General features: G+C 41.8%; 1 protein-coding gene across 2 annotated transcripts; it reads left to right on the top strand.

Annotated features, from left to right (window-relative positions):
* The first annotated feature begins 179 nt into the window (after window positions 1–179).
* On the top strand, window positions 180–26,482 carry SMAD4 (SMAD family member 4). Of its 2 annotated transcripts, none has more exons than XM_081881522.1 (12): window positions 180–325; window positions 11,978–12,299; window positions 14,476–14,650; window positions 16,631–16,660; window positions 18,501–18,716; window positions 19,537–19,656; window positions 19,783–19,896; window positions 20,493–20,543; window positions 20,912–21,089; window positions 21,344–21,512; window positions 23,281–23,419; window positions 24,424–26,482. In XM_081881522.1, exons 2-12 carry the CDS (start codon window positions 12,051–12,053, stop codon window positions 24,633–24,635), a joined length of 1,653 nt encoding a protein of 550 aa, XP_081737648.1. In that variant the 5' UTR covers window positions 180–325; window positions 11,978–12,050; the 3' UTR covers window positions 24,636–26,482. The 2 variants fall into 2 exon arrangements, with proteins under 2 accessions (XP_081737648.1, XP_081737647.1); XM_081881521.1 differs by having other exon boundaries at window positions 20,906–21,089.

Below are 26,482 nucleotides of genomic sequence, written 5' to 3'. Positions count from 1 at the left end.
TGGCGGCGGCGGCGGCTGGAACGTTCCTCCCTCCTCCTCCTCCTCGTGCCTCGGCCCCCCCCCCTCCGTCTGCGCGCGCGTGCGCAGAGCGAGAGGCCGCGGCGCCCCTCAGGAAGCCTCCCCCCTCCCGGCTCGTCTCCCTCAGGGCCGCTGAGGAGGCGGGAAGGCGCTCGCGAGGGGCGGCCGAGGAGGTGGGTTAGGGGCGCCCAGGAAGGCCCCTCACCGGAGGGCGGGCGGGCGGGCAGGCCGCGGCGGCGCCTCTGTTGCTGCTGCTGCCGCCGCCGCCCCCGCCGCCGCCCGACACGGGGTCCCGGCCGAGGCCCAGGTAACGCCCCCTCAGCCCCTTCTTCTTCTTCTTCTTCTTCTTCTTCTTCTTCTTCTTCTTCTTCTTCTTCTTCTTCTCCCCTCTCCGCCGCTCGGGCTTTTGTTTTCGCTCCGCTCGCTTTATTTACTACTTCCTCGGCCTTGAAGCTCCTTCCCGAGTTAAGAGGCGAGTACAGTAGTAGTAAATCTATCTCTCTGTGTGTGTAAACATTGCCAGGCTGTGATTGTAATAAATCTGCCGCGAGCAGAGAAGGAGAGACAAAGGGAGCCTGGGAGGTCTGTTTTCCCTACTCTCCCCCGGGACCCCCCGTTTGTCATTATTTAAAAAGGAAACTCTGCACGTTTAGTCTACTTGAGTTACTCCCGAGTAACTCCTGCTTCAGATTGAAGCCCGAGCAGTGGAAGCCCCTTGCAAATTCGCTTTGAGACTTCATTATTCTATTTTTTTCCCCCGCCCCCTTTGCGCGGGGTAAGAGTTCTTTCATCTGTTGCTCTTGCAGCGGAAGGAGACCCCCCCCCCCAAAAATGGTACATTTTAAAGGCTTAACGGGACTAGTTGGTGGAATCGTGAAGTTTTTTTTTTTGGGAGGGGGGAGATTCCCTCGAGGGTCGTCTAGTAGTCCAACCCCCTGCAATGGCATGAGTGGTTTTTGTTCTGTTTGCAGCGGAGCGAGAACACTTGCCACAGTAAACCTGCTCGTTTTTTAAAGTATCGTAAAGCTTGTGGTGACACTGTTGTGGCGAAATGAACAAAGAGCTTAGTGGCACCGTAAAAACCTAAAACAGAGTTATTGTTTGCATGAGCATTTATGGAATAGCGCCTGCTTCATCCGATGCAGGAAAGAAAAACTGTTGGCACTGTACATCTTCTAAATCTCTCATGGGCCACAAGGCTGCTCTTTTTGAATTATTGCGGTTAACAGTCCTGTGGCACCTTGGAGACTAGCAGTCTTATTGTGATGAGTTCATCTGCATCTGATGCAGCTGGCTCTAGTCCGTGAAGGCTCATGCCATATTTTTTATTAAAAAAACACCTGTTAGCCTTTAGTAGTAACCATAGTAATGAAGTGCCTTCAGCAACATGAGACAGTTATGTATGTGGGTATTATTATAAAATGCATGGATACTTCTGTTAATTTTCATTTAAAGAATGAATTCAGAAAACTAATTTCAATAATAAGCTGTAATTCTACATATGCTTCTGTGGGTTGCTGTATACCTCTACAGTAAGTTAATGAAGGAGTTGGCTATACTATAACCAACTTCATTAAAACTTGATCTGAAAAGTTGCTCCTGAATGTCATGTTTAAAAACTCTTATTATTATGTCTTTCTGGATAATAGCCCCCATCCATATTTAAAATATAGAAGGAGATTACACACTCACAAGAGGTGAATTGGTGGGTCGAGAGAGAAGCTTTGTAAAGCATGCTGTGATGTGCCCGAAAAAAGTGATCTGGAAGTGAATAATACTGCCTGAATCAGTGGTAGTAAGTGGGAAGCATTTTGTACAATCAATATAAGAAACTTGTCTTTGTCATACAAGGATTGTGAAGTATTGAAATACAAGGTTATAGAAGCTATTCAGTTCTTTAGTAAGTGTCGGAAGAAGTTCTTTATGCCTCTTCACATTATTGTTAAAACACAAAGCCTGATGTAAAAGTACTGTAGAAATGTGAGTCAGTGTTGGATCTAGGTTCCATATCTAGATTTAGCCTTGGGGGTATTGCTAGCTATTGCCTTTCAGCCTCAGTTTGTGAAAAGAAGGGTGGGTTATCTATTGACTTTAATCTTAGTAGCTCAGACTTGTGTGCAAAAGAACTTCCCCAATGCACTGTGTTAAAACTAATCTTGCCTCATTGCGTTGCTCAGAGGTACATAAACCACTGAGTGGTTTTATTACAATCAAGCGCTATATACATTTTGTTAAGTAAAAAAAAAAAAAATACTGCATAGTAAAAGAGCTCTATTGTGAATGGCAACAAACTTATAATAGCTTACAAGATGTTTTTCCATCACATATTAAGTAGGGATGGATTTGTTGTGAATATTTATTCTACTGTTCATCTGTCAAGTAGGGATGCATGTCATCTATCCCATGCAATCACACACATTTTATCCTCTTTTCACTATCATTAATGTGGATTAAGAACATAAGAGCCTCCTGAATAAGGCTGGTCTCACAGTAGCCAGCTCGATGCCTGTGGACATCCACATGCAGGACCCCAGCACAAGAGCGCTGAAGGTTCCAGCAACTATTATTCATAAGCATTACTGTCTTCTGCCATGAAGGTAGAGCATCAACATCATGGCTAGTAGCCCTTGATAGCTTTTTCATCCATAAATTTGTCTAATCCTCTTCTAAAGCCATGCAAGTTGGTGGCCATTGCTGCCTCCTGTGAGAACAAGTTCCATATGCACTCCATGACATGCTGATGCCACTTATGTTGGTGGAATGGGAAAAATCGATATGTAAAATAAGCTTAAACTCAGAAGCACAGAAAAAATATCACTGAGATGAATAGCAAGGATTAGAGCGCATGTGTTGAACATGTGTCATGATTAGTGTGTAGCCTTGGGTGCTGGCAGGTGTTGGAAGGGAGTGGGTTGGAAGTAATGTCGGATGATAACACATCCTTGAACAAGTCCAGCAAACAGAGTTGAATAAAGCTATGAGCATTTTATGAGCAGACAGTATTCTGGGAATGAAGGCCAACTTCAGGCAACCAGGCATTGGAAAAGGTTAGACACTGTGACTGCCGTTGAAAGGGTTGACAGTGTGGTGGTAGTATTCAGTGGGTGATAGAGCTGGATAGCTATTTCCAGTAGACTTGGTGGCAGGGCTGGGTGATCTGTGGCTCTTCAAATGTTTTGTACCACAGTTCCTATTATCTCTGACCATTAGCCACACTGGCTAGGACTGATGGGAGTTCAGAGTTCAACAACATCTAGAGAGCCAGAGACTAGCACCCATGCTTTATGGATACATTCTCTTTAAATAGCTTTCCCCACCACAATTAATGCACCAATGATTTTTTTTTCTCTTTGACATTAAAAAACTGATCAGTTGCTTGTATGCATCATTGACTGTGAGTCCACCAGCCTGTTAGGAGTGGGCTAAGTCAAGCTGTCTGAGTCGAATTTTCCTTAGATGCAAAAACTACTATCCATTCTGAATAGGATGATCACATTTCCTAGATATCAGAGAATATGGGAATCTTGTAGGCATCTTACTTTTTGACTGTGTTTAGATTCCCTTGCTATAGCTACACTTAAGCAAATTATCCTAACTGTCCATTAAGTTAATTCTGTACACTTTTAGCTACCCTTGCCATGCTGTTTTCTTTCAGATGATAAAGTGATATTCCATGCAGTTGTAAATGGCTTTTTACTGGGAGCAAACATTTGAGAGTGTTTCCAGTAAATAAGCATTCTTTGCCTCCTGACAATCTCCCCGCATCCTGCCATTACATCTTTTTTTTTCTTTGTATTGTTAATGGATTGGATGTTGTGGTTAGTAACAGTATATAACATTTTAGTGTACTCATTTAATGTCATTTAAGTATTAGGGACACCTCTGACATTATAATCTCAATTACTTTATAGAAACTTATTTATTTTCTCGTATTCAAGCACTTTGCATGCTGCAAGCACTCTCACTGCTCTCCAGCTCAGTTCTTCCATTCCTCCCCCTCCCCTATTATGTGGGATTTCTCACATTCTTAAACAAAACAGTGTCCTATTGCTAGCCAGAGTTAAGTGATTCCTTTTGATTATTCAAAGCTTTGGGGGTTTATTTGTTTGTTTTTGCTTCTGACAGAAGTATCCATTTATATGTCTTAAGTCTTTGCTGTCCCTTATCTCATTATTGTATGTTGCTGTGTTGAAATCTTTATCATCAGTTTTCCTGTTTGTATATACTCCCTATTCATTATTCTTTTGCTAAACCATGCTTTCACACAATATAATTTGATGCTACTTTTTGATGAAACCCAGAGCTTTTGACCCATGGCTAAACATAAATTATTATTTATTTGCCCTCCCCTTACTGTATTATTATTAACATGGATTTCCCCTTGATAATCAAATTCATATTTTGAATTTCCATTATGCCATCAGGAAATCAAATGTGCATGCAGAACAGAATCACATAGTAGACCTGAGTTCCCATTTAATTAACAGTTAGGTTTTACAGAATATAAAACTAAGCTTTTAAATCTATGAGTTTTGAGATTTTTTCAGTTTATGAATTCACATTCTGGGACTGGTATGCCTTCAGACATACTTAGTAATGATCCTTGATGTAAGCATTCTTGCACACACTGAAGGTCACCCTAACCTTACGCAATACATCATAAATCCCAGCAGCATTCAGGGTCATCTCATATAACCCACCTGCCTTTAGACTCTAAAGTTTGGCTGGCTACAAGGCACAGAACCTTCTCAGTACAGTCATACCTTGGGTTAAAGTTGCTTCAGGTTGAGCGTTTTCGGGTTGTGCTCCACGGCGACCCGGAAGTAACGGAACGCGTTACTTCCAGGTTTCGCCGCTCACGCGCAGATGCTCAAAATGACGTCACGCATCCCGTTCGCATCCATAGGTACCACTGTAGTTCCCACCTTACTATGGGATGTGCTAACATGATATCTACTTCTCTCTGAGCTTTCATGTGATGGTTGTGGCTTCTTTGGAAAGCTTTTCTTACTGTTTGCTTTTTGCTACTTTTAGATAATTATGATGTTTTTATTGTGGTGATTTTGTAAATGTTTTTGAGAGCCTTGTGTGGCTGTAAAGTGAGATGTAACTTCTTGATTTTTTAAATAAAATTGTCACAGGTTTTTAACAAGGATAAAAGCCACATAACTTCTGGAGTGAATAAAAAGATCAAATGGAGTTGGGTGCTTAGTTGATGGTTTCAGTGTTTGGCACAGATGGACAAATGCTGCAGTCATTTTCATGATCCTTTTATACAACCACATGAAGCATTTTTTGAAAAACAACTTCTTGCTACTTAAAGGTAACAAATTTTAATTGGTGACAAGAAGAGGAGGTCTTTTGAGGTAGAAAGGGGACAGTGAGAGGCACGCCTAAGTCTACTTCTTGTAGAATGCGTTTCATTGAATTTCATTGAATTTCATTCATTTACATTAGTCAATGAATAATCTAAATGAGCCTTCCCCAGCCTGCTACCCTCCACGTATTTTGGACTACTGAATTTAGGATTATTACTGTTATTTTCATTTCTATCAGTCATTTTCCTCCAAAGGAGACCAGGGCAGGAAACAACAAAATTGTGAAAACAATACGAACATTTCAAAAACATTGGCAATGGCTCTATTAGTCATGTGGGCATCTCAACTACATGGGGAAAAAACGAACGGACATATTTCCACTTTACAAGCACTGGGTTTGCTGGACAGGTGACCTATCAAGCTGCTTTTTACAAGCTTGGATTAGTTGTACATTTGTAAAGAATATTCCTGTTTGATTTAGCTTCTACTCCTTCAGCTTTGTATGTTCTAGAAGCTCCTGTTTTTTATTTTTGTGTGCTGTCACCATTTTTATTGTGTGGGGTTTTTTTTGCATTGTTGGCTGCCTTCAATTATAAATAGGTGCAGTATAAATTCTACAATAAATACATTTTGTTAGGTTTATTTACCTAGGTTTACAGAGGTTGTTAACTTGTAAAGCTAGCTTTGTTGTTTATTTGACTGTAGCCAATATCAGATTAGGCCACAATCCTAACTACGTATGCTCAGAAGTACATCCCATTGAATTCAGTGGCGCTTTCTCCTAGGTAGATGGGTTTGGATTGCAGTCTTAGTCACTCTGTTGTGGGTGCCTTTGAGAGGAAGGAGGATATATAATGATGATTATATTTCTTTAAGGATTAATCACTTTATATGCCAACTATGGGCTTATCTACACTTACCTTTCCTCTGCTCTTTCCAGGCACAATTTGTGATTTACAGCTTTGTGTCTGAGCCTCTTTTTTCTTCTTCTCCTTCTCCAGAGCTTTCCCCACAAAACTCTTCTCTTTAAAGCTTAGTCAGAGCAAACATCATTCTGCTCAAAACCTGAATTGATGTTTACTCTGATTGAACTTTGAAGAGTGGGTTTTTGTAGGGAAAGCTTGGGGATGGGAGCCCATTCTGCCTCGGACATGGAGCATTATACCTTCCTAGAAAGAGTGGGAGAAAATAGAAGTGTGGGGAAGCCCTATTACAGTGCAGTCATGTATAGATAGAGATAAATTTGGAGGGAAGCTCTGTTTAGCTTAAAGGAATTTACTTCCAGGTAAGTGTGGATTGGATCGGAATCTACAGATAAACCTAAGAATTAAACATGTGTAAGAAAGAGTTAAATGTGAGTGTGCATGTGTGCACACAAATAAAAAACAGGTAGATTTTTTTTTTAAGTAAGCAAGCAAGGTTAAATATCTGGAATTCCTGAGCTGCTCTTCTGTCATGTTGTTTTTACAACATTAATTAAGCATATTTCACCCAGGTCAGTAAAAGGAAATGTATAAATATATGATGTTGAAGGATGAGGTAGTTATGCACCGCAAGGTTAAAATTGGGGGTTGTATTCAATGTTAGTCCTGTTCAGAGTTGATCCATTGAAAAGACCTGACTAACTTAGTCCATTAATTTTAAGGGTGCTGTCTAATTGCTTTCCTTTGATTGACTGGCAAGTGAATATCCCCCCCCCCCTTTTGAATACAAATTAAAATCCTATTTTTATTTGCTGAGAAGGCAGTGGTGGTTGCTACTGCTCTCAAAAGCTAGATTAAAACTTCAGTAGCCTCTTGTTGATTCAAGTGCTTGAATGGCTTCCATTAGACCAGTGGTGTGATGATCTTAAAAGCATTATTGCTCTGCACAGTTGCTGAATGATTCACCCCAGCCTTCAAATTTGTTGTAGCTGGTGTCAGTGATTGTGATTATTGAATTTGTGCCATGTTTTCAGCAGTTAAGTATCTAAGCTGTGTACTAGATTATTGGTCTAGAAATGAGTTGAGGTCAAAACTTTGGTCCGTTAGATGGTTTAATACATATCATTTGAGATATGTATTTATTGTTTTACCTTATATTTCAGTAGCAGCATCACTCTAGTGTTGAATATCTTGGCTCTTGACATCCTTATTAATTTATCAAGAAAATTTTCCCACACAAAAAACAGAAGAGGCCAATTCTAGGAATATGTTTCAAAACAGTCTATTTAGCATCATCTATGGGGGAGTTGGGTATGTTTAGCCAGGAAAAGAGGAGACTGAGATATGATAGCCATCTTCAAATATCTAAAGAGCTGTCCCATGAAGATGGAGCAAGCTTGTTTTCTCCTGCTCCAGAGGACCTGAATCAATGGCTTCAAGTTACAAGAAAGACGATTCCAACTCAACATAAGGAAGAACTTTCTGGTGATAAGAGCTGTTTTGACAGCGGAACAGGCTCCCTCAGAAGGTGGTGGGCTCTCCTTCAGTGGATGTTTAAAGCAGAGGATGGATAGCCATCTGCCATAGATGTTTTGGTTGAGATTCCTGCTTTGCAGGGGTTGGACTAGATGACCCTCGGGGCCCCTTCCAACTCTACAATTCTATGATTGTATGTATAAAATGCTTCACATGCATATGGGTGTATTTTTGCTTCTCTAAACCACATGTGTCTGCCTGGGCAAAAGAAATACCGTGTACATGATTAGAAAGAGGAAGAGTTAATGGCCTGGTTCTGGTCTTTATGAATTGCATAGGGCAGCAGTGAGCAAACTGTGGTGCAGTACCTATGTTGTACTTTCACTCCCATCAATGCCTGCTGTCTTGGGCAGTGCTAAGAGGTACGGGAAACAATAAAACCCGGAGGGCCACAGCTGTACCCTAGGAAAGATAGCCCAGAAAGCCAACTGAAGACTGGCTGAGTAAGCATTGTGATAATACATCCATCACATCAGTCCTCTTACAGTGATACGCATGATTTCAACTCCCAAGACTAACAGTCAGGTCACTAACCGATTCAGCAGGATCCCAGTAAACATATTGGTCTGAGCTTCAGTTTGTCCATTTTGTGTATTGAACCAGGGTCAGACTGTAGCTAGGAAGGGAAGAGGAGGAGCAGGGGTTCAGATCATTGTAATGGGTAGGGTTGATGGGAGATATGACATTTGGAGGGCCTCAAGTTAGCCAACCCTGATGTAGGAGGAAGAGACTTGTGAAGGTATCGGGTGCCTGAAGCAAGGAGGAAAACAAAGCAACCAACAAGAGAAGGGTGTTAAAGAGGGAAACATGTAGAGCAATGTGACCTGCAAACATGGAAGACAAGTTTGCACTTGTGTTGCCCCACCTCGCTACCTTCAAGTCTATATAGCTCACAAATAGATGCAGTGGCAGCTTGAGGCCTCTAGCTATTCTTTATTAATGAAGTATATTATTGATTTTCATGCCAGCCAGGGCTTGTGGAGCAGATGTCACAGCAATCTAAGCTGAAGCACCTTGCATTTGGTGGCCACCTCATGAGAAGCACTTTACATTTCCATGTTTCCGCTTGTGCCAAATGTATAATAATGGTTTTGTATCTGTCCTTATGAGGATGTCCCCACAAGACTATTGCAGCCTGGGAATTAAGCATCAAGACTGAGGGGATATGCATTTACTCACACATACCCGTCAACCCTGAGATCCTTTGAGAGAATAGGGTACTGGAAGGACATCTGTAGATGGAGATTTTACATGCATGCTGTAGTTAAGCCGCCTAGAATCACCACTAGCAGAGAGCATTTTGCCTGTTCCTTTTTATTGGAACTCTTAAAAAAAAAAGTGCACATTTCTTCAACTTTGGGTTTCCAGCTCTGGACTCCAACTCTGATAATTTCCAAGTAGTTTAGCCAAGAGTGAAAGGAATTGTATTCTAGCTGCATCTGGGGACCCAAAGTTCAAGAAGGTTGATGCAGGGGATTTTGGCTTTATGGATGTGAACCTTCTGAATCATGTGTGCCCCAGCACCACAAGGCAGCAAATGGCAGCAAATTAGGGCTATCCTATCAGTGACTGAGAGAAAAGCAAGCGGGTGGTATGTGTTAAGCTGAGAAACTAAAGCATTCAGCCCCAACCTGGGTCCTCCTGTTGTTGGAGTGCAACTCTCCTTGATCATGACATTTGGCCATGCGAGCCGAGGCCGTTCAAGGCTGCTCAGCAGCATCTGTTGTTGTTTTTTTTAAATAATATTTATTACTTCTAAACCTTACAAACAAGAAGAAAAAGAAAAGGAGAAAAAAGAAGAAAAAAACAAAAGAAAGAAAAAACAATACAATACAATATATAAACAATACACCACACAACATTAACGCATTAAACAAAACAAAACAAAAACAATTTAAAAACATACATCATACCATTTCAATGCCTTATCTTTCATTCCCTTGTTTCATCGACTCCCTCTCACCTCCCTTTTTGTATTCCACTTCTATTAATTGTTTCAGCAAATCCTTTCCATCTTTCACTATTTTCTGTCATATAAATATCTTAACTTATTTTAACCTTATTTCCATTAATACTATAATACTTATTTATGCTTAACTCCTTATAACACTTCTACTAAGGCCATATAATTTCATTCCAACATTTTTCTAACACTCATTAATTTTACCCTATTTCTATAAATAAACTTTAAACTTTTTCCAATCTTCTTCCACTGTCTCTTCTCCCTGGTTGGGTGTCCCCTTCCTCCCTCACCACTCCATGTGCGTCCCTCCCAAAGCTGCGCGCTCGGTGGAAGAGGACGACCATCCCAGATAGAAGGAGTGTACCGTTCTGTAGGATAGCTGCGCTCCCCTGCTAGAACCTCCAAACAAGCTCAAGGCTGCTCAGCAGCATCTGGAGGGAACCAGGAAGTGAAGGAAGGAATTTCTAACTTTTAATTGACACATCAGAACATCCTGTGATTTTCACAGATCCCTGTTGATATTGTTTTCTTTGGCGTAAACAGTAAATAGAAGAGATGCTAAAGCAAGCTATGCAGTATCTGCAATGACATTTAAAGCATGCAAGGCATTATCTTTGCAATGCAGCTTACAAATGTTGTCTCTTAATTGTTCAAATACCCCTTTGGGACAGAAATATCCCGAGGAATGCAAAGAGGCAGCGTGTTGCACCATAATAGCAATGTTAATTGGAAGAACTGCCATCTGCTTTGAATTCCTACGCCTCCTCCGTTGAAAAGACATAATCCCATACCAAATCAGTGCATTGGTCAGCTCAAAGTGGCATTTTTGTGGGGACTGCTTTAAGCCACACATGCATAAAATGTATTCTGATGATAGCTCTGTGATTCAACAGGACATTTGTGTGTTGCTAATGCTTTCTTGGAAGTGATTTTATAACTTCCTGGCTGCTCTGAATGTTAAATGTCAGTTGTACAATAAGTCTTAATTGGAAAGAATTACAGCTACTCTGTTGACAGGGTATAGTGGATTGGATACAGACTAAATGCTTAGAGTATATCCATTGAAATCAAAGGAACAAGTTATGACTAACTCAATTCTCATTTATTTCAGTGAGTCTGCTGTAAGTATGACTAAGTGGATGCAGCCCATTGTTGAGGCCATCCAGGACTCTCAGTTACCAGAGAGCGGAGTTGCACATGGACTTCCGCAAGGGGAAAGCCTATGTGCATAGGTTTCCATTAGAGCTGGAATCCATCATGAAGCATGCCTAATATGTGAATACTGTGTAATAGATCATGTAGGGGAAACTGTATATCTTCCGGGGCAGAACTAGGGGCATGGACTTGCTCTCTGGTAATTGTGTGATGATACATGAAAATGCCTGTGTTATATTCTATTGCAAAAAGGGGTTAGTGTGTCCAGGAAACTTAAATATTGGTGCAGATGTGTATGTGTGTGGAACGCTTGGCACTTTTCCTTTGGACTGTTTATCAAATCAGAATTGGCTTCCCCAGCTGCTTTCATCTCTATATCTTCCCCCCTTTATAAAGAAAAGCAAAAATTGTTCATGAGGAAAACTTTTAACACTCCTTCTGCCCTGCTGCTTTGCCAGTCAGATTTGCCCCCCCCCCCCCCCAATCTCTGATTTGGCAGCGGCAAAGTATTAAAAAGTCAACATAATTTGGAAGACACTAAATGTATCCTCTGCTTTGATGTCTACTGTGGCTCTTGAGAGCAGAACTAGACATTATAAAAATATGTGTGGTGATTAATGAAAATGATGGGCTCTTCCTCACCCTCACACTCAATTTCTTACTGATACTAATTTTAAAATTGAAATAAACGCACATGCATGATTTGGTTCTTATCAATGCAGCAATCCTATTTACAGTGGTTACTTTTTGAAAAACAAACTGCATAAAGGGTTAAACCAGATAGATCCACTGAGCTACATTTTGGGGGCAGGGAACAGAATAAAACATTGTCAAATAAGTATAGATATAGTATAGATACTTGTGGGAAGGCTGTTACATAGTTGCAGAAGAACAGGAGTATGCTTACTTCCTGTTGAATAATTGTCTCGAAAAATAGCTTGAACGCACTCAAATATTGCACATGGAAAAAACATGTTGATTTCTCATACATAATACTTCCTGGTGGCCCATACAGTAAACATTTCATGGCCATTCTTGTGATATTTGTTTTCTATTCCTTCTAGGTGCATGTTGGAGACAGTTCTTGGCCCACTGACTGGCAAGCTTATTTGGTCTTGGAAGTAAAAGCTGTACCAAATGGACAATATGTCTATTACTAACACACCAACAAGTAATGATGCTTGTCTGAGCATCGTTCACAGTTTGATGTGCCATCGACAAGGAGGGGAGAGTGAAACATTTGCAAAGCGAGCAATTGAAAGCTTAGTAAAGAAACTGAAGGAGAAAAAAGATGAATTGGATTCTTTGATTACAGCTATAACTACAAATGGAGCTCATCCTAGCAAGTGTGTTACAATTCAGAGAACATTGGATGGAAGACTTCAGGTTGGTAGAAGCACATATGATACCTTAATATCCTTACTTTGAGAGCAGCAGGGTATGGGACATTTTGAAGTAGGGAGAGTAGTGGTACGAGAGCATAATTTGCTTTGTGTCATGGAAATCAATTTGGGGTTTATAAAAGGGGTTGGGTCCTTGTGGTATTCACAGGGTATAAAGTGTTGTATAAAGCAGCAGGAGACTCTTTCAGGTGGTTCGCAATTTAGCGGAACCACCTGTAACATCGGGGCCCAGTACGGGCCACATGTTCTCCTGCAATGATTTTGCAAATTTTTTTGCAGATAAAATCGCTCAGATTCGGGAAGAAGTAGACTCCACCGTGGGAGCAGGGCCGGGGCGGGAGAGTGCTAGAGTCCTGTCTGGTCAAGTTGTGTGGGATCAATTTCAATCTGTTACCTCCGAGGATGTGGACAGGCTGCTTGGACGAGTGAAGCCAACCACCTGTCTCCTGGATCCTTGCCCATCCTGGCTTATAAAAGCTAGCCGGGAAGGACTGGGCGATGGGCTTCGTGGGGTGGTGAATGCTTCCCTCCGTGAGGGAGCCTTCCCAGACCCGCTGAAAGAGGCGGTTATTAAACCGCTTCTTAAAAAACCATCTTTAGATGCGGCCACGATGGCCAATTATCGCCCAGTCTCAAACCTCCCATTCTTGGGCAAGGTGATTGAGCGAGTGGTTGCTGAACAACTCCAGGCACGCCTGGAAGAAGCGGACCATTTGGATCCCTTCCAGTCGGGATTCAGGCCTCATCATGGGACTGAAACTGCCTTGGTCGCACTGGTTGATGATCTCCGGCGGGCTAGGGACAAAGGTGAGAGCTGTTTCCTAGTTCTGCTGGATCTCTCAGCGGCGTTTGATACCATCGACCATGACATCCTTCTGGACCGTCTTGAGGGGCTGGGAGCTGGGGGCACTGTCATACAGTGGTTCCGCTCCTTCCTCCTGGGCCGTGTTCAGAAAGTGGTGGTGGGGGATGAGTGTTCAGACCCCTGGCCGCTCACTTGTGGGGTGCCTCAGGGTTCTGTCCTCTCCCCCATGCTTTTCAACATCTACATGCAGCCGCTGGGAGGGATCATCAGGAGGTTTGGGCTGGGTGTTCATCAGTATGCAGATGATACCCAGCTCTACCTCTCTTTTAAATCAGAACCAGTGAAGGCGGTAAAGGTCCTGTGTGAGTGTCTGGAAGCGGTTGGAGGATGGATGGCGGCTAACAGATTGAGGTTGAATCCTGACAAGACAGAAGTACTGTTTGTGGGGGACAGGAGGCGGGCAGGTGTGGAGGATTCCCTGGTCCTGAATGGGGTAACTGTGCCCCTGAAGGACCAGGTGCGCAGCCTGGGAGTCATTTTGGACTCACAGCTGTCCATGGAGGCACAGGTCAAATCTGTATCCAGGGCAGCTGTTTACCAGCTCCATCTGGTACGTAGGCTGAGACCCTATCTGCCTGCGGACTGTCTCGCCAGAGTGGTACATGCTCTGGTTATCTCCCGCTTGGACTACTGCAATGCGCTCTACGTGGGGCTACCTCTGAAGGTGACCCGGAAACTACAACTAATACAGAATGCGGCAGCTAGACTGGTGACTGGGAGTGGCCGCCGAGACCATATAACACCGGTCTTGAAAGATCTACATTGGCTCCCAGTACGTTTCCGAGCACAATTCAAAGTGTTGGTGCTGACCTTTAAAGCCCTAAATGGCCTCGGTCCAGTATATCTGAAGGAGCGTCTCCTCCCCCATCGTTCTGCCCGGACACTGAGGTCCAGCTCCGAGGGCCTTCTGGCGGTTCCCTCACTGCGAGAGGCCAAGTTGCAGGGAACCAGGCAGAGGGCCTTCTCGGTGGTGGCGCCCGCCCTGTGGAATGCCCTCCCATCGGATGTCAAGGCGATGGACAACTACCTGACATTCAGAAGACATCTGAAGGCAGCCCTGTTCAGGGAAGTTTTTAATATGTGACATTTTAGTGTATTTTTTATCTCTGTTGGAAGCCGCCCAGAGTGGCTGGGGAAACCCAGCCAGATGGGCGGGGTACAAATAATAAATTATTATTATTATTATTATTATTATTATTATTGCTACCGCTTAGTGACATTTGATTCTGATCCTTGTCATCCTTTGTGATTTTCTATTCTCATTTGAAATTTTTATGATCTTCAATCTTTCTAGGTGGCTGGTCGTAAGGGTTTTCCTCATGTAATTTATGCACGGCTATGGAGGTGGCCTGATCTTCACAAAAATGAACTCAAACATGTCAAATATTGTCAGTATGCTTTTGACTTGAAGTGTGATAGTGTCTGCGTGAATCCATATCATTATGAGCGTGTTGTATCACCCGGCATTGGTAAGTATGTTCATACTGTATGTGGAGTTGCATTTCATTAATGTTTCATTAGTGGAGTATTGCAGGTTTTTCATTCGCCCTGCTGTCCTGTGCTTTTTCATGATACCTCATGTAGCCAGTTGATTCTAGATTATTGCAAAACACCCTTGGAGCTGGACAAGGGCCCATCCCTCCAAAACCCAGTTGCATGTATTTGCTTTTTGTGAGGGACGAAGGAATATACTGCTTTTTAGTCTATAGGCAGGTTGCTGCTGTGGCAGCTGCTGCTGTGCTGGTAGAAGCAAGGTTGCAGCCCTCAGGTCTCTTGATCTTCACCTCTGTCACTTAAGCCAGCAGTTCTTTGTTTGTGCCTTTCCCTCACACAAAGTAACTTCAGCGCTTGGGGAGATTTGCTGGGAGAACAGGCTTTCCTGACAGTGGAACAACCCAGACCTTTCCTTCCCACTTTAGTGGGGATGCAAGCCAAATCTTACACCAGGGAGTGATGTTCTGTATTCCTCTGCTCTTAGGGAAAGCAATAGCAGGAAGAGGTACAACAGCTGTGGGGTTAACATGAGTAGAGAGTTCCTGCCTCTCTTTGGACAGGGTTATTTGAAATACCATATCACAGAGCAGTTGTCTTCACCATTTTCTGACTTGAGACACAACCTAAACATTCATTTGGTGACCCCACTCCTCTTTTTTTAAAAAAAAACAAAGGCCATATATTTGTATGGTGGTAATCCTGCCAACTTGCCATAGATGACCTTGGGATGTCTTCTTTGGCTTCAGTTACTGCGGTATTCTGGCATTTTTGGTCTAGCTGTGTCTTTTCCTTGCAGGAATCGGGATACAGTGGTGCCCCGCAAGACGAATGCCTCGCAAGACGAAAAACTCGCTAGACGAAAGAGTTTTCCGTTTTTGAGGTGCTTCGCAAGACAAATTTCCCTATGGGCTTGCTTCGCAAGACGAAAACGTCTTGCGAGTTTTTCCCTCCCCCCCTTTTTCTAAGCCGCTAATAGCCGCTAAGCCGCTAAACCGCTAATGGCCGTGCTTCGCAAGACGAAAAAACTGCAAGACGAAGAGACTCGCGGAACGAATTAATTTCGTCTTGCGAGGCACCACTGTACCTGTTGCATCAGGGTTGTGTTCTGTACTGCTGCAGCCAACCTGTTCTTGCTGAAAGTTGACCCTTGAGCAATGTTGTACTATCTTACAAGATTTAGGCTATCCCTCACAGGTGGCACCTACTGCTAATGCAGCGTCTTCCAACAAAATGTATAGAGCAATTCAGGAAGGCTTTTGAAAACAGTTGTGTCTCATGAATCTTCCTTCCTTTTGAAGGATCTTTTAAAGTTCCTCTAAGATGGGTTGGATGAGAGTCTAAAGACCAAAGGGGGGGTGTCTTTCATGGTGGAGAGGAAGGGTCGGTCCCTTGTCCAGGTTTGAAGATCTGTTAGGCTTTTTATTATTATTAAAGCCACCTCACTGAGCAGGGAATACCTTAATCATGTAATTTATTCATTAAATTCCATTTATGAATTGCTTTCCATAGAAATCTCAAAATGATTTAACATGAAAAGCACCAGCTATAACAACAATTATACAATTTCCTATCTAAAAGCAATTATAACAATTCAAAATATTGAAAACATTATCATATATAAAAACAACTAAAACCTTTCCATATTTAGAAACAATTCCATATTTAACTCCAGTATTGGTGGTAGAGGGAAGTGAATAGGTAAGGAGACAGTTTTCCAGTTTCTTATAAAAGTTGTGATAGAAAGTTATTTTAATGAGTATTTTAAGAGTAAAATTTCACTTTTCCAGTTTTCCACAAACACTGAAGCAAATGTTTAATTGTGATTCACTGACATATGCAGTATGCCTGCAGTTATTTACCCACCTTCTGTTTATAGGCTTTATAGATAGTAAAATATTTGTTTATTTGTATTTAAAACTGAATTAGTGACTTTATATGCTCTTTTCTCTTTAAAGATCTTTCAGGATTGACACTGCAGAGTTCAGGTAAGCTATACGTGAAATCATAAGAAGTATAAACAGCAATATCTCTTAAGGTGAATGCCTCTTCAATTTAAAGCTTATGCAAAGCATTGCTAGGGAAATTACTTTGAGAATACTCAAGTTAATTGATATACAGACATCTTCCGCTTGTGTGCGATGGACTTACACCCGCCTGCATATAGGCGTGGTGGTGGGAAATAGTAAAATAACTTAATTCATACCCGGAAATGGAGGGAGAGAGATGGAGAGTCCTTGTGGCTCGCTAGGAGACCCTCTCCAGAGTCCAAAAAGGACCGAGGAGGAGAAGAGAGGCGTAGCAAGGCTTTGTTTATGCTGCTCGGCCTCCCCACCTAACAGCTGGTATGTGGGGTAGTGGAGCAGTAGCTGCCACTTTCCTGCACTATCTCCAGTCAGCCCCAGAGCTTCAATTCCAGTTGTGGATATTTTGGGTACAATATTTTTGATTTTTGGAGAGAGCACATCAGAGAGGGCATTTAAAGGGTGTTTAGAGAGTGTTCCCCATTTACGCAATTTTCACTTATGCGTGAGGGGCACTGGAAGGTAACCCCTGTGTAAGTGGGGAGTCGCCTGTACTATGCGCCACACAAACGTGTACAGACATGAGGGTAGAGAGAAAAGGGTTCTTAGGCTGGGGTCTACTGACATTTTACACCAATGAATTCAGTGCTACTGAATGTAGCTAACTAAATTAAATCAACTAAAATTAATTTAGCAATCTTAATAAGATATTGCATGTATCTAAAATGTTAAAATTCTAATTATATTTGTTCCATATGTTCACTAACAGAAGATGATTAGGTTGGATATCTTCAACTCTTTTCTGTGCAAAGTTTGTTGAAAACAAGTTTAGGAATTGTTGATGGTTTCATTTTGTCAAACTGGAATTAAATCCATTTCCATTGCTTGCTGGGGAAGTGAAAATCCCACCCCCCCAAAAAAAGTGTAGGAAGTCTGTATATCTGCAGTATCAGTTTTGTGCATTCTTGATGGCCACTTCTGTTTTATCACTGAATTATTTGCATATCCAAATGTGCATCTTTGGATAATGGTGCTGAATTGTACCTACGTAATATAAAGAGGTATCTGTGTTCTATTCATATTATAGTTGATCTGTATTATTTTGATTTTCTAAAGCAGTTGAAACTTTTAGGGGTTCCAAGCAAGCCCCAGAGATTTCTGATTTAATCTCTAGAGCACAAATATGGGATGGGTCCAAGGGATTAGGAGGCCCAACAAAATAAACTGGAATAGGCATAGACAAGGCAAATAGGCTTTGATTTGAAGAGGATGTGAATTGCTTTGTTTGCTCCACTTTCCAAAACTGAATAATCTGTACATACATAAGGCAGTTCTGAATTTTAAGAGTTTTGGCCCCTAAAATGTTTTTGTTATGTAGAATGGTGATGACTGTTTTTAGTTTGTTGCTGGTCTTAATTGTTGAATGTTTCAATTAGTCACTTTAAAATATAATTTTATTGTTTTACTCATTTGGTACACTGCTTTGATGTTTTCTTTTACAGTCAAGTGGTGTACACATTTTATGAAATAAATAATGGGGGGAAATACATCCCTAAAGGGGTTTCCTGTCCAACCTTATTTTGAATATCTCACCAAGCAGCGTACTTTATTACAGATCTGCCCTTAGAAGAGTTTCCCCAATTCACTTATCCTAAGTTTCCTTCCTTGTAATTTAAAACAGTATCTTCTCTTTTTAGTCTATGGATAATGTCAACAATTGCTGTCCTTTCTGAGATTTTTTTTTTGAAAAGTGTATTCCCTCCCTTAATATTTCCTTGTAACTTAACCTTTTATCTTATCACAGCACCCTCAAGCATGTTGGTGAAAGATGAATATGTTCATGAATTTGAGGGGCAGACATCGCTGTCAACTGCTGAAGGCCATTCAGTTCAGACTATCCAACATCCGCCTAGTAACAGGGCATCTACTGAAACCTACAGCACCCCATCCATGTTAGCTCCTTCTGAGTCTAGCACCACCAGCACCACCAACTTTCCCAACATTCCTGTCGCTTCCACAAGTAAGATAACTCTGTGTATTTTAAAGATTACGAAACTTGTTTCAACTTCTTGTTTCAAACTTGTTTCAAACTTGGCAAAATTAACTTCTATTACAAACTGGCGAGATTACAAATTGGAATACTGATGTGGTTCAAAGAGCAAGGTGGTGGTGCTCCTCATCCAGTGTGGTCTAGTGAGAGCCAGTGTGGTATAGTGGTTAAGAGCGATAGACTTGTAATCTGGGGTACCGGGTTCGATTCCCTGCTCCTCCACCTGCAGCTGCTGGGTGACCTTGGGCTAGTCATACTTCTTTGAAGTCTCTCAGCCCCACTCACCTCACAGAGTGTTTGTTGTGGGGGAGGAAAGGAAAGGAGAATGTTAGCCGCTTTGAGACACATGTAAATGAAAGAATAGGGAATCAAACAAGATCCATTACAGTTTTTTGGGGTGGGGGAAAGCTGTATGTAGCCCATACTTCTATCAGTCTTTATCACTGATATAATTTGATCCACAGCCTTCTCTTACTTGGTATGCTAGAACTCTGTTTCCTGACCCATTCACACACACTGCAGAACATCAACAAGGAATCTCTTTGTGCTAGTTTGTCTCTTCCCACCTTACAGGTTTGGGGCATATAGAGCAGCTCCGTTTACAAGTTATTTGGCATAAAGCAGCCGGTGTTAGTAATGAACCATATTTTGTGTCATGGCTTCCTGAAGGTGCCAAAATCAAAGAAGTAATTTTACAAAATAAAGGGCAAAGAAGCAGAATTGTGATGCTAACATCTGTCTAATGATAACTCATTTTAAGGCAGGTATTAACTCTTTTAAATTTTGCCAGGTCAACCCCCCAGTATGCTGCCAGGTAGCCACAGTGATGGACTTTTGCAGATTGCTTCAGGGCCTCAGCCAGGGACACAGCAGAATGGCTTTACAGCTCAGCCAGCTACTTACCACCACAGTAAGTATTTTTTATACCGTACATCAGTGTTTTAGGGCACTGCTAGTTTTTCAAATGAAATGGAGCCGGGAGGGGGTTTCCTAGGTAAAGCAAATTGGTCAGACTTTTCTGCTCTGCATTTTTAAGACAGTACAACAACTTGGACTGGGAGTCGAACTGCCGCCTATACACCTACCATCCCTCACCATCAGAATGGGCATCTTCAACATCATCCACCTATGCCCCATCCTGGACATTACTGTAAGCACCCTTTTATTACCGCATTGAGATGCACTTACTTTTTGTGCAGCATCTTGGTGGCTGCAGGAGAGGCAGTAATGGTGCAGTGGGCTTGGACCAGAAAGATCTCACTTTAGGTGTTTGCTCAGCTACAAAGGCCCTTGTCTCGTCTCGGGCACTGTCTCTCACCCGAACCTACCACACAGGAAAGGAAATGATATGGGAAGGGTGGGATATAAATGTAATGAAACAAAATAAGGAAAACCACACATGTTTCAGGTAGGCATGCTCATCTCTTATTCTTCTGTTTAACAAACTGCAAGTGTTTGTACAAACAACACTTTGAGCAATGGTTGGGGTACTATTCCAAAAGTCGTTTCTGCCTTACACATTTGGGCATTCTCTATGTGTGTCTATAAAGGCTGAGTTATCTGAGTTTATGTATACAATTTGCACTGTACACGATCCCCCCGCTGATTTCTACTGTCTGCCCTATTTACTGTAACTAATAAATCCAAATATTTAGTGGTCATTTGTTTTTGGAGGATGCAGGGACTTGTGAGGAGAGTAGACAATGAATAAGCACCATGACTGTATTTATTTTGCTTTTTTTTTAGGGCCAGTTCATAATGAACTTGCATTCCAGCCACCTATATCAAACCACCCTGGTAAGTGCATATAAAGAACGTTCAGTTGAATTGGTGTTCTTCTATGAGTTAAGAATGTCAAATTGAAAGCAGCTTCATGCTCCCTTTAAAATCTCTTCTACCATTCATTTGACCTTAAAAAAAAAACATATGTAAACTTTTTTAAAGAAACATGTGAAAAACCTTACAGTTTTGAAAGGCAAAATTGAGTAAGCTCCCTTTTTCTAGAGACACACAGTGAAGAGATTTAGCAAAAGCTTGAGCAACTATGTTCTAGAAGTTGATTCCCTCTGCTCCTTCTCTGCTGCTTGTTTGCCTGGTGCTCTGCATTCACTTCTCTTCTCTTTCTTCCTCCTCCCTACTCCTGGGGGGATAAAAATCAGCTCCAGAATACTGGTGTTCAATTGCCTATTTTGAGATGGATGTCCAAGTTGGCGAAACATTTAAAGTACCTTCAAGCTGCCCAATTGTTACAGTTGATGGATATGTGGACCCTTCAGGTGGAGACCGCTTTTGCCTCGGTCAGCTCTCCAACGTTCATAGAACAGAAGCCATTGAGAGAGCGAGGTATGTTTTGTTATTTCTGGAAAAGTAAGCAACCAAAATGAACAAGGGGCTGGAGCGAATCTGTGGGGAAAGGCTGCAACATTTGGGGAGCTTTAGTTTAGAAAAAAGGCAGGTACAGAAGGAAATTTCATGTAATGAAGCTGAAATTAATGTTTTTTAAGTATACCTCCCCCTGAAGGAGCTGCCTACAAACTGAACTGATTTTCTATATAACTGTTTCCCCTTCTTGCATTGAGTGGTCTGCTCTTTTTCAGATTGCATATAGGCAAAGGTGTGCAGCTGGAATGCAAAGGTGAAGGTGACGTGTGGGTTCGGTGCCTCAGTGATCATGCGGTCTTTGTTCAGAGTTACTACCTAGATCGGGAAGCAGGGCGTGCGCCAGGCGATGCAGTCCACAAAATTTATCCAAGTGCATATATAAAGGTTTGTGTGAATCTGTTGGGTGGCAGTCAATATTTTCTATAAGCCTTTCCTGACTTGTTTTTTTTTTCTTATTTCTTTTTACTGTAATTGTGTTTGGCATTGCAAGTAGAAGGGAAACAAGTTTTTATTTTCTAAGAACAGCCTATAGCCAAAATAAGAATTAAAATATAAGCTTATGAAGAGCAGTCTTAGGAAGGGGTGGAAAGATAGAGACCATTCCTTTGAGGTTTGCTGCCGGGCTCACAGACATTGGATTCATTCATTCTCTCTGTAAGCCATGTGACCCACGATCAGATTTAAAACCCTTGATTAGACTTGATGACTTCAAACATCAAAATTAATTGTTTTATGCAAGTTGATTTTTGTGAGATGTTGACAGGTTGTCATTTTAATTCTAACTATAATGTGAACTGTTTTTAAGAACTCAACCCATGCTCATGCCAACATGTATTTGTGGCCTTTCTCAAACGTCATGAAATCAGGCTGACCTCCCTTAATTTGTGGAAGGAAAATAGATCTGACCCACGTGTGGGTATTTAAGACTTGGCTGGGCGCCTAGGTTCAAAACATGGGGCTTTGCACACTCTCCAGTTAGCTAGCAGCACAGTGTGGAATATTGGTTGTTAAACCCTTTTGCATATCCCGTTTAGTCTACCATAAAATGCTTGCCCCACTTTCTACCCTTCTTGCAATGAGCAGTCCACACACTGTTATAAATAAGTTTAAAATGTTCTAATTACTAAATCCAAAAGTGGTTCATGTATTATTCCATGCAGCAGCAAGGAGAACACAGGTAGATTACTCTTGGGTGCAAAATACAGTATATAATTTCAAACATGTAATCTGAACATGGACCAAGTTCATACACATCCGTCCTGGTGGATTACATGGCGACGAGAGTTTGAGAAAGGAATAAAAACACCTTCCCTTGTGGAAGAGAAGGGGTGTGACTTAGCTGAGACTAGGAACAGAACTCTGTGGTCTTAAAACCTTCATGTGTTAACTAGCACTCCTGCATGCTTGTGTTGGACTGCCGTTTCCCACATAATTTACTATAGATCCCTACTCCCCCCCCCAATTCACTTCCACCCCCTTCAGCACTTTCCCCTCACTTCGTTCTTCTCCTATACCCCCACCCTTAATGCTTCCTCCCCAGGGGCAGGTGTGTGTGCGTTTCTGTCTTTCCAACATGTCACTTCTCCAACATTCAGTAGCCTCAAACCATGTGATGTAAGCGTGCTGTTTATGTTGTTGCCCAGCCATTCATTATAATTCTCATGTGCACAAACAGTTTGATCTGATTTGGCGCCTAAGTTGCCCGTGTGCCTTTTCACAGAAGCCATCATCTTTCAGTCTGGTCCATGATCTTCTGTTCCTGAAGCATGTGGCAGGAACTTAACAAACAGTTGCTATTCTATGTAGTAACAATCCCAACACAGAATGCATTTATGTGGCTTCTTCTGCAGGATTCCTGGTGTCTGCCTTCACAGTTCGCAGAGCCCTTGTTGTGTTTTCCACAGTGCATACAACCAGTGGCGTCAGAATCTTAGGAGGAGATTCTTAGAAGGAGAACAGCAAAGGGAAAGAACAGTCAGCTTTATGTTCTAGAAATAAACTTAGCTAGACAAGTTTGTCCTATTTTTTTGAGTTACCTGCACTTTCTACATTGTGAAAGCCTTAAGCGGTGGGAATTCCCAGTTGTTTTAATTTTGGCGGGTGTTCTTTCGAAGACTTAATTTGTAATCTTTGCTGTTTCTTTTTTAATAAGGTGTTCGATTTGCGTCAGTGTCACCGTCAGATGCAACAGCAGGCTGCTACAGCCCAGGCTGCAGCTGCTGCTCAAGCTGCTGCAGTTGCAGGAAATATTCCTGGGCCAGGATCTGTAGGAGGAATCGCTCCAGCCATCAGTAAGTGGCATATAAAAGTAAATTACCAGCTTTCCCCACCTCTCTTTGCTATTATACACTTTTGAAGTGATTTTGGCAGGGATAAATTAAATTTGATCATGCCAAACTGGTTTGAGCTTCCAAATGTGTAAACAAACCATGATTTATAGTTGTTCACTTGTTTCCTTTTCTTTTTTTGTTCATCACTCCCGTTTCCAGATGCAGTGACCTCTGGAGGCAGACAAATTAATAGAACTGCGGTTTGTCAGTTCAGACAAAACAAACCGTGGTTTGCAACCCTATTGAACCATAGCTTTGCACAATGTCTGGTTTGAGCTGTACACGTGTTTATCTTGTTTTTCATCAGGGAATTTGTTTTGTCCCCTTTCAACATGACATACCCCTATGGTGAGTTGACAGGAGTGTTGGGTGTGAAAGCATTTACAGAATTCCTTTCCCATGGGAATTCACATGGTTTTTGATAAATGCTTGGAATGTTATGAAGCAGGAAACTGGAGGCTGCAGTTCAGATAAGACAGCTATATCTCCTACTGCTTTTTAAATCTGGAAGATGGTTTAAAAAAGTTCCCTGCAGGGCAGAATCAGGGGTTGGTAAGCACCAGCTAGGACCTGCTACCAAAATTGGACAAAAGAATCATGGATTCTGTGGGGTAGTGTAAGTTTCTTCTGAAATGTTGCTGGAATGTTAGGCTCTGTTAAATTGAGCTTTGGCATCAGGATTTAGGCCTTGAGGATTCTAATAGGACAGTAATAGCTGTTACACATTTGTTGCATATTTTCCTTAGCCAAGAGCATAAACATTTTGAGACTATTGGAAACTGTTGCTGCTCACCCAGCAAACAAATTTTAAATATTTTCAGAAATCTGGGAAGTGTTTGGCAGCAAGCCTTGTTGCTGTTAAAGCACCCAAGCCACTCAAAAGCTGGGTTGAGGATTGCAAATTGCTTACCTGAAACCGAAAGCTAAGAAACGGAAAGTTTAATGTAGTCCCTGGCTCTTTTTAGGTTTGTCGGCTGCAGCTGGAATTGGCGTGGATGACCTTCGCCGCCTGTGCATCCTCAGGATGAGCTTTGTCAAAGGTTGGGGACCTGATTACCCGAGGCAGAGCATTAAGGAGACGCCGTGTTGGATTGAAATCCACCTCCATCGGGCCCTGCAGCTCCTAGACGAAGTTCTCCATACCATGCCTATTGCAGACCCCCAGCCCCTAGACTGAGACCTTGCTGCCGTTCTTAGCTGTTATAGAGTGAGGATGGCAGATTGTAAAATACAGTTTTATTAACCGGAAGATATATTTTGCTTCCGTACTGCTTAATCTTTTAACCAGGTTTTAAAGAGAAAATGTCTTTGCCACCTTGCTCTCAGCAGAAAAAAATAAATAAATCAGAACCTGCAGGAATTCTGAATAGTTTCACACCTTCGGGCTTGTTCTGTAGTTGTGGGAAGCTGACGCCGAGCAGCAAAGTTTTGATTGTGGTCTTGGCGTGATCACTGCTGTGCTTAGGTCTTGGAAATCTCACTTGGCTTGATTAAGGGAACCCCCCTCCCCTGCTCCATTCTCTTGGCAGCATGGATTTTGGGGGGCTCCGCTTAAGCACTTATTCAGCCTGCCCCTTAGCTAGATCCACCCCAAATGAGCAAAATCATGTTGATTATTCTAAAGGGATGGTTTCTGGTGCTGCACTTTGCTACAGCACTGGGGCACGTCTCATAGCAAGGCTCTATATGTGAAATATTTATGTACACATAATCATTTGAAACACACTAGAAATGGATGGGCTTAGAAGCTGGCACTAAATGTAAATGCAACATAAAATATTCAGCAAGGAGAACTGCCAGCTAAATTATGTAACCAGTGTGCAATGATACATATTTTCATTACTATTCCCAACTGATTTCCACTACAGTGAAAAGGCTGTAAAACCTGGACAGTTGAGATAGCATTAATATGTGTTTTACTGCACTTGGAGTGCCATTTCAAAACCTCATAATCATGTTGATGGTTGCTTCGCCGAGAATCCAGATTTTATATTTTTTAACATTTCTACTCAGGGCAAGATGGCAAACTTGTTTTTATACCTCTTGGTTATTTTAAGCTCTTTATCCCATCAATGATTTTATCTATTTGCATTGACTTTGTATAGAGAATTTCAGGTAGAAGTTGCAAATGTATTGGCTGTATGACAGATGCAATATTATGCTTTCTCTAGTTAATAAAACTACTGGAAAAAACTCTCAGAACTCTGATAGAAATTTATCGACAGTTTTTGTAAGTATTTTCCTACGTTTTGAATCCTTTCATCTGGAGTCCTGGATAAAGTTTCTGCCTGAAAATTCTGCAGGAAGCAATGGGAGGGTTTTTCTCCACTTTCTGGCTTGCTTTCAAACTCTGTGGTGTCAGCTGTCTTTCCCCTTTACATAGATCCAGTATTATAAGAACAAACGGTGGCAGGAATGGACACTGGCAGTTCCCCTAGCTAGCAAGCATACAGAACAGTGCGGAGCACATCTGGCCTGCAGCATCTCTCCCCTTTGCCCAACCCAGCTCCTGGTATCTGAGTCCCCTGCCTGTAATAGTCTCCCTCCTCAACTCAGCCTGACTTATTTTTTGCCTCGCCCTCCAGTTTTCTATGAAACCAAAGGATTCTAAAACTTTTGATCATCTGAAAAGGTGTCCTGATTAATCAGGCAACTTTTAAATTTTATTTTTAAAGTTAATAATTGTCAGTATAAGTGCGTACATAGAACTGTAGGTGGCAACCTCCAATTTTAGTGGAGACGCCCCTCTCCCCTGCTGCCTGAAAAAGGAGTGCTCTGTAAGATGGTGCCTGTTTTTATAATCTAAAGACAAAGCATGGTTTTTCTTCAAAACTATGTTATTCCTATGCAAATGTATGCAGACTTAATTGAGTAATCAATTAAAAGCCATAAAATTAATCAACGAAAGAGTTCTTTAAATGAGCGACAACCCCAATGGAAGTTAAGTAATTTTATGTACTCAGCATTTTTTTATTCTTCATGTAGAATTTCTTCCCCGCCCCCACGCTTAAGCAAAAAAAAATA

Source organism: Podarcis erhardii (assembly GCF_964252035.2).
Source record: "Podarcis erhardii genome assembly, chromosome: 11".
Classification (NCBI taxonomy): domain Eukaryota; kingdom Metazoa; phylum Chordata; class Lepidosauria; order Squamata; family Lacertidae; genus Podarcis; species Podarcis erhardii.
The sequence above is the reverse complement of the archived record's forward strand: the minus strand, read 5'-3'. Positions and strand labels throughout refer to the sequence as shown.

Coding starts and splice junctions, on each gene's coding strand:
- SMAD4 (XM_081881521.1), top strand. CDS start 12,051: ATGGACAATATGTCTATTACTAACACACCAACAAGTAATGATGCTTGT. Junction 12,300..14,475: donor CATTGGATGGAAGACTTCAG/GTTGGTAGAAGC, acceptor CAATCTTTCTAG/GTGGCTGGTCGTAAGGGTTT. Junction 19,657..19,782: donor GCCAGCTACTTACCACCACA/GTAAGTATTTTT, acceptor TGCATTTTTAAG/ACAGTACAACAACTTGGACT.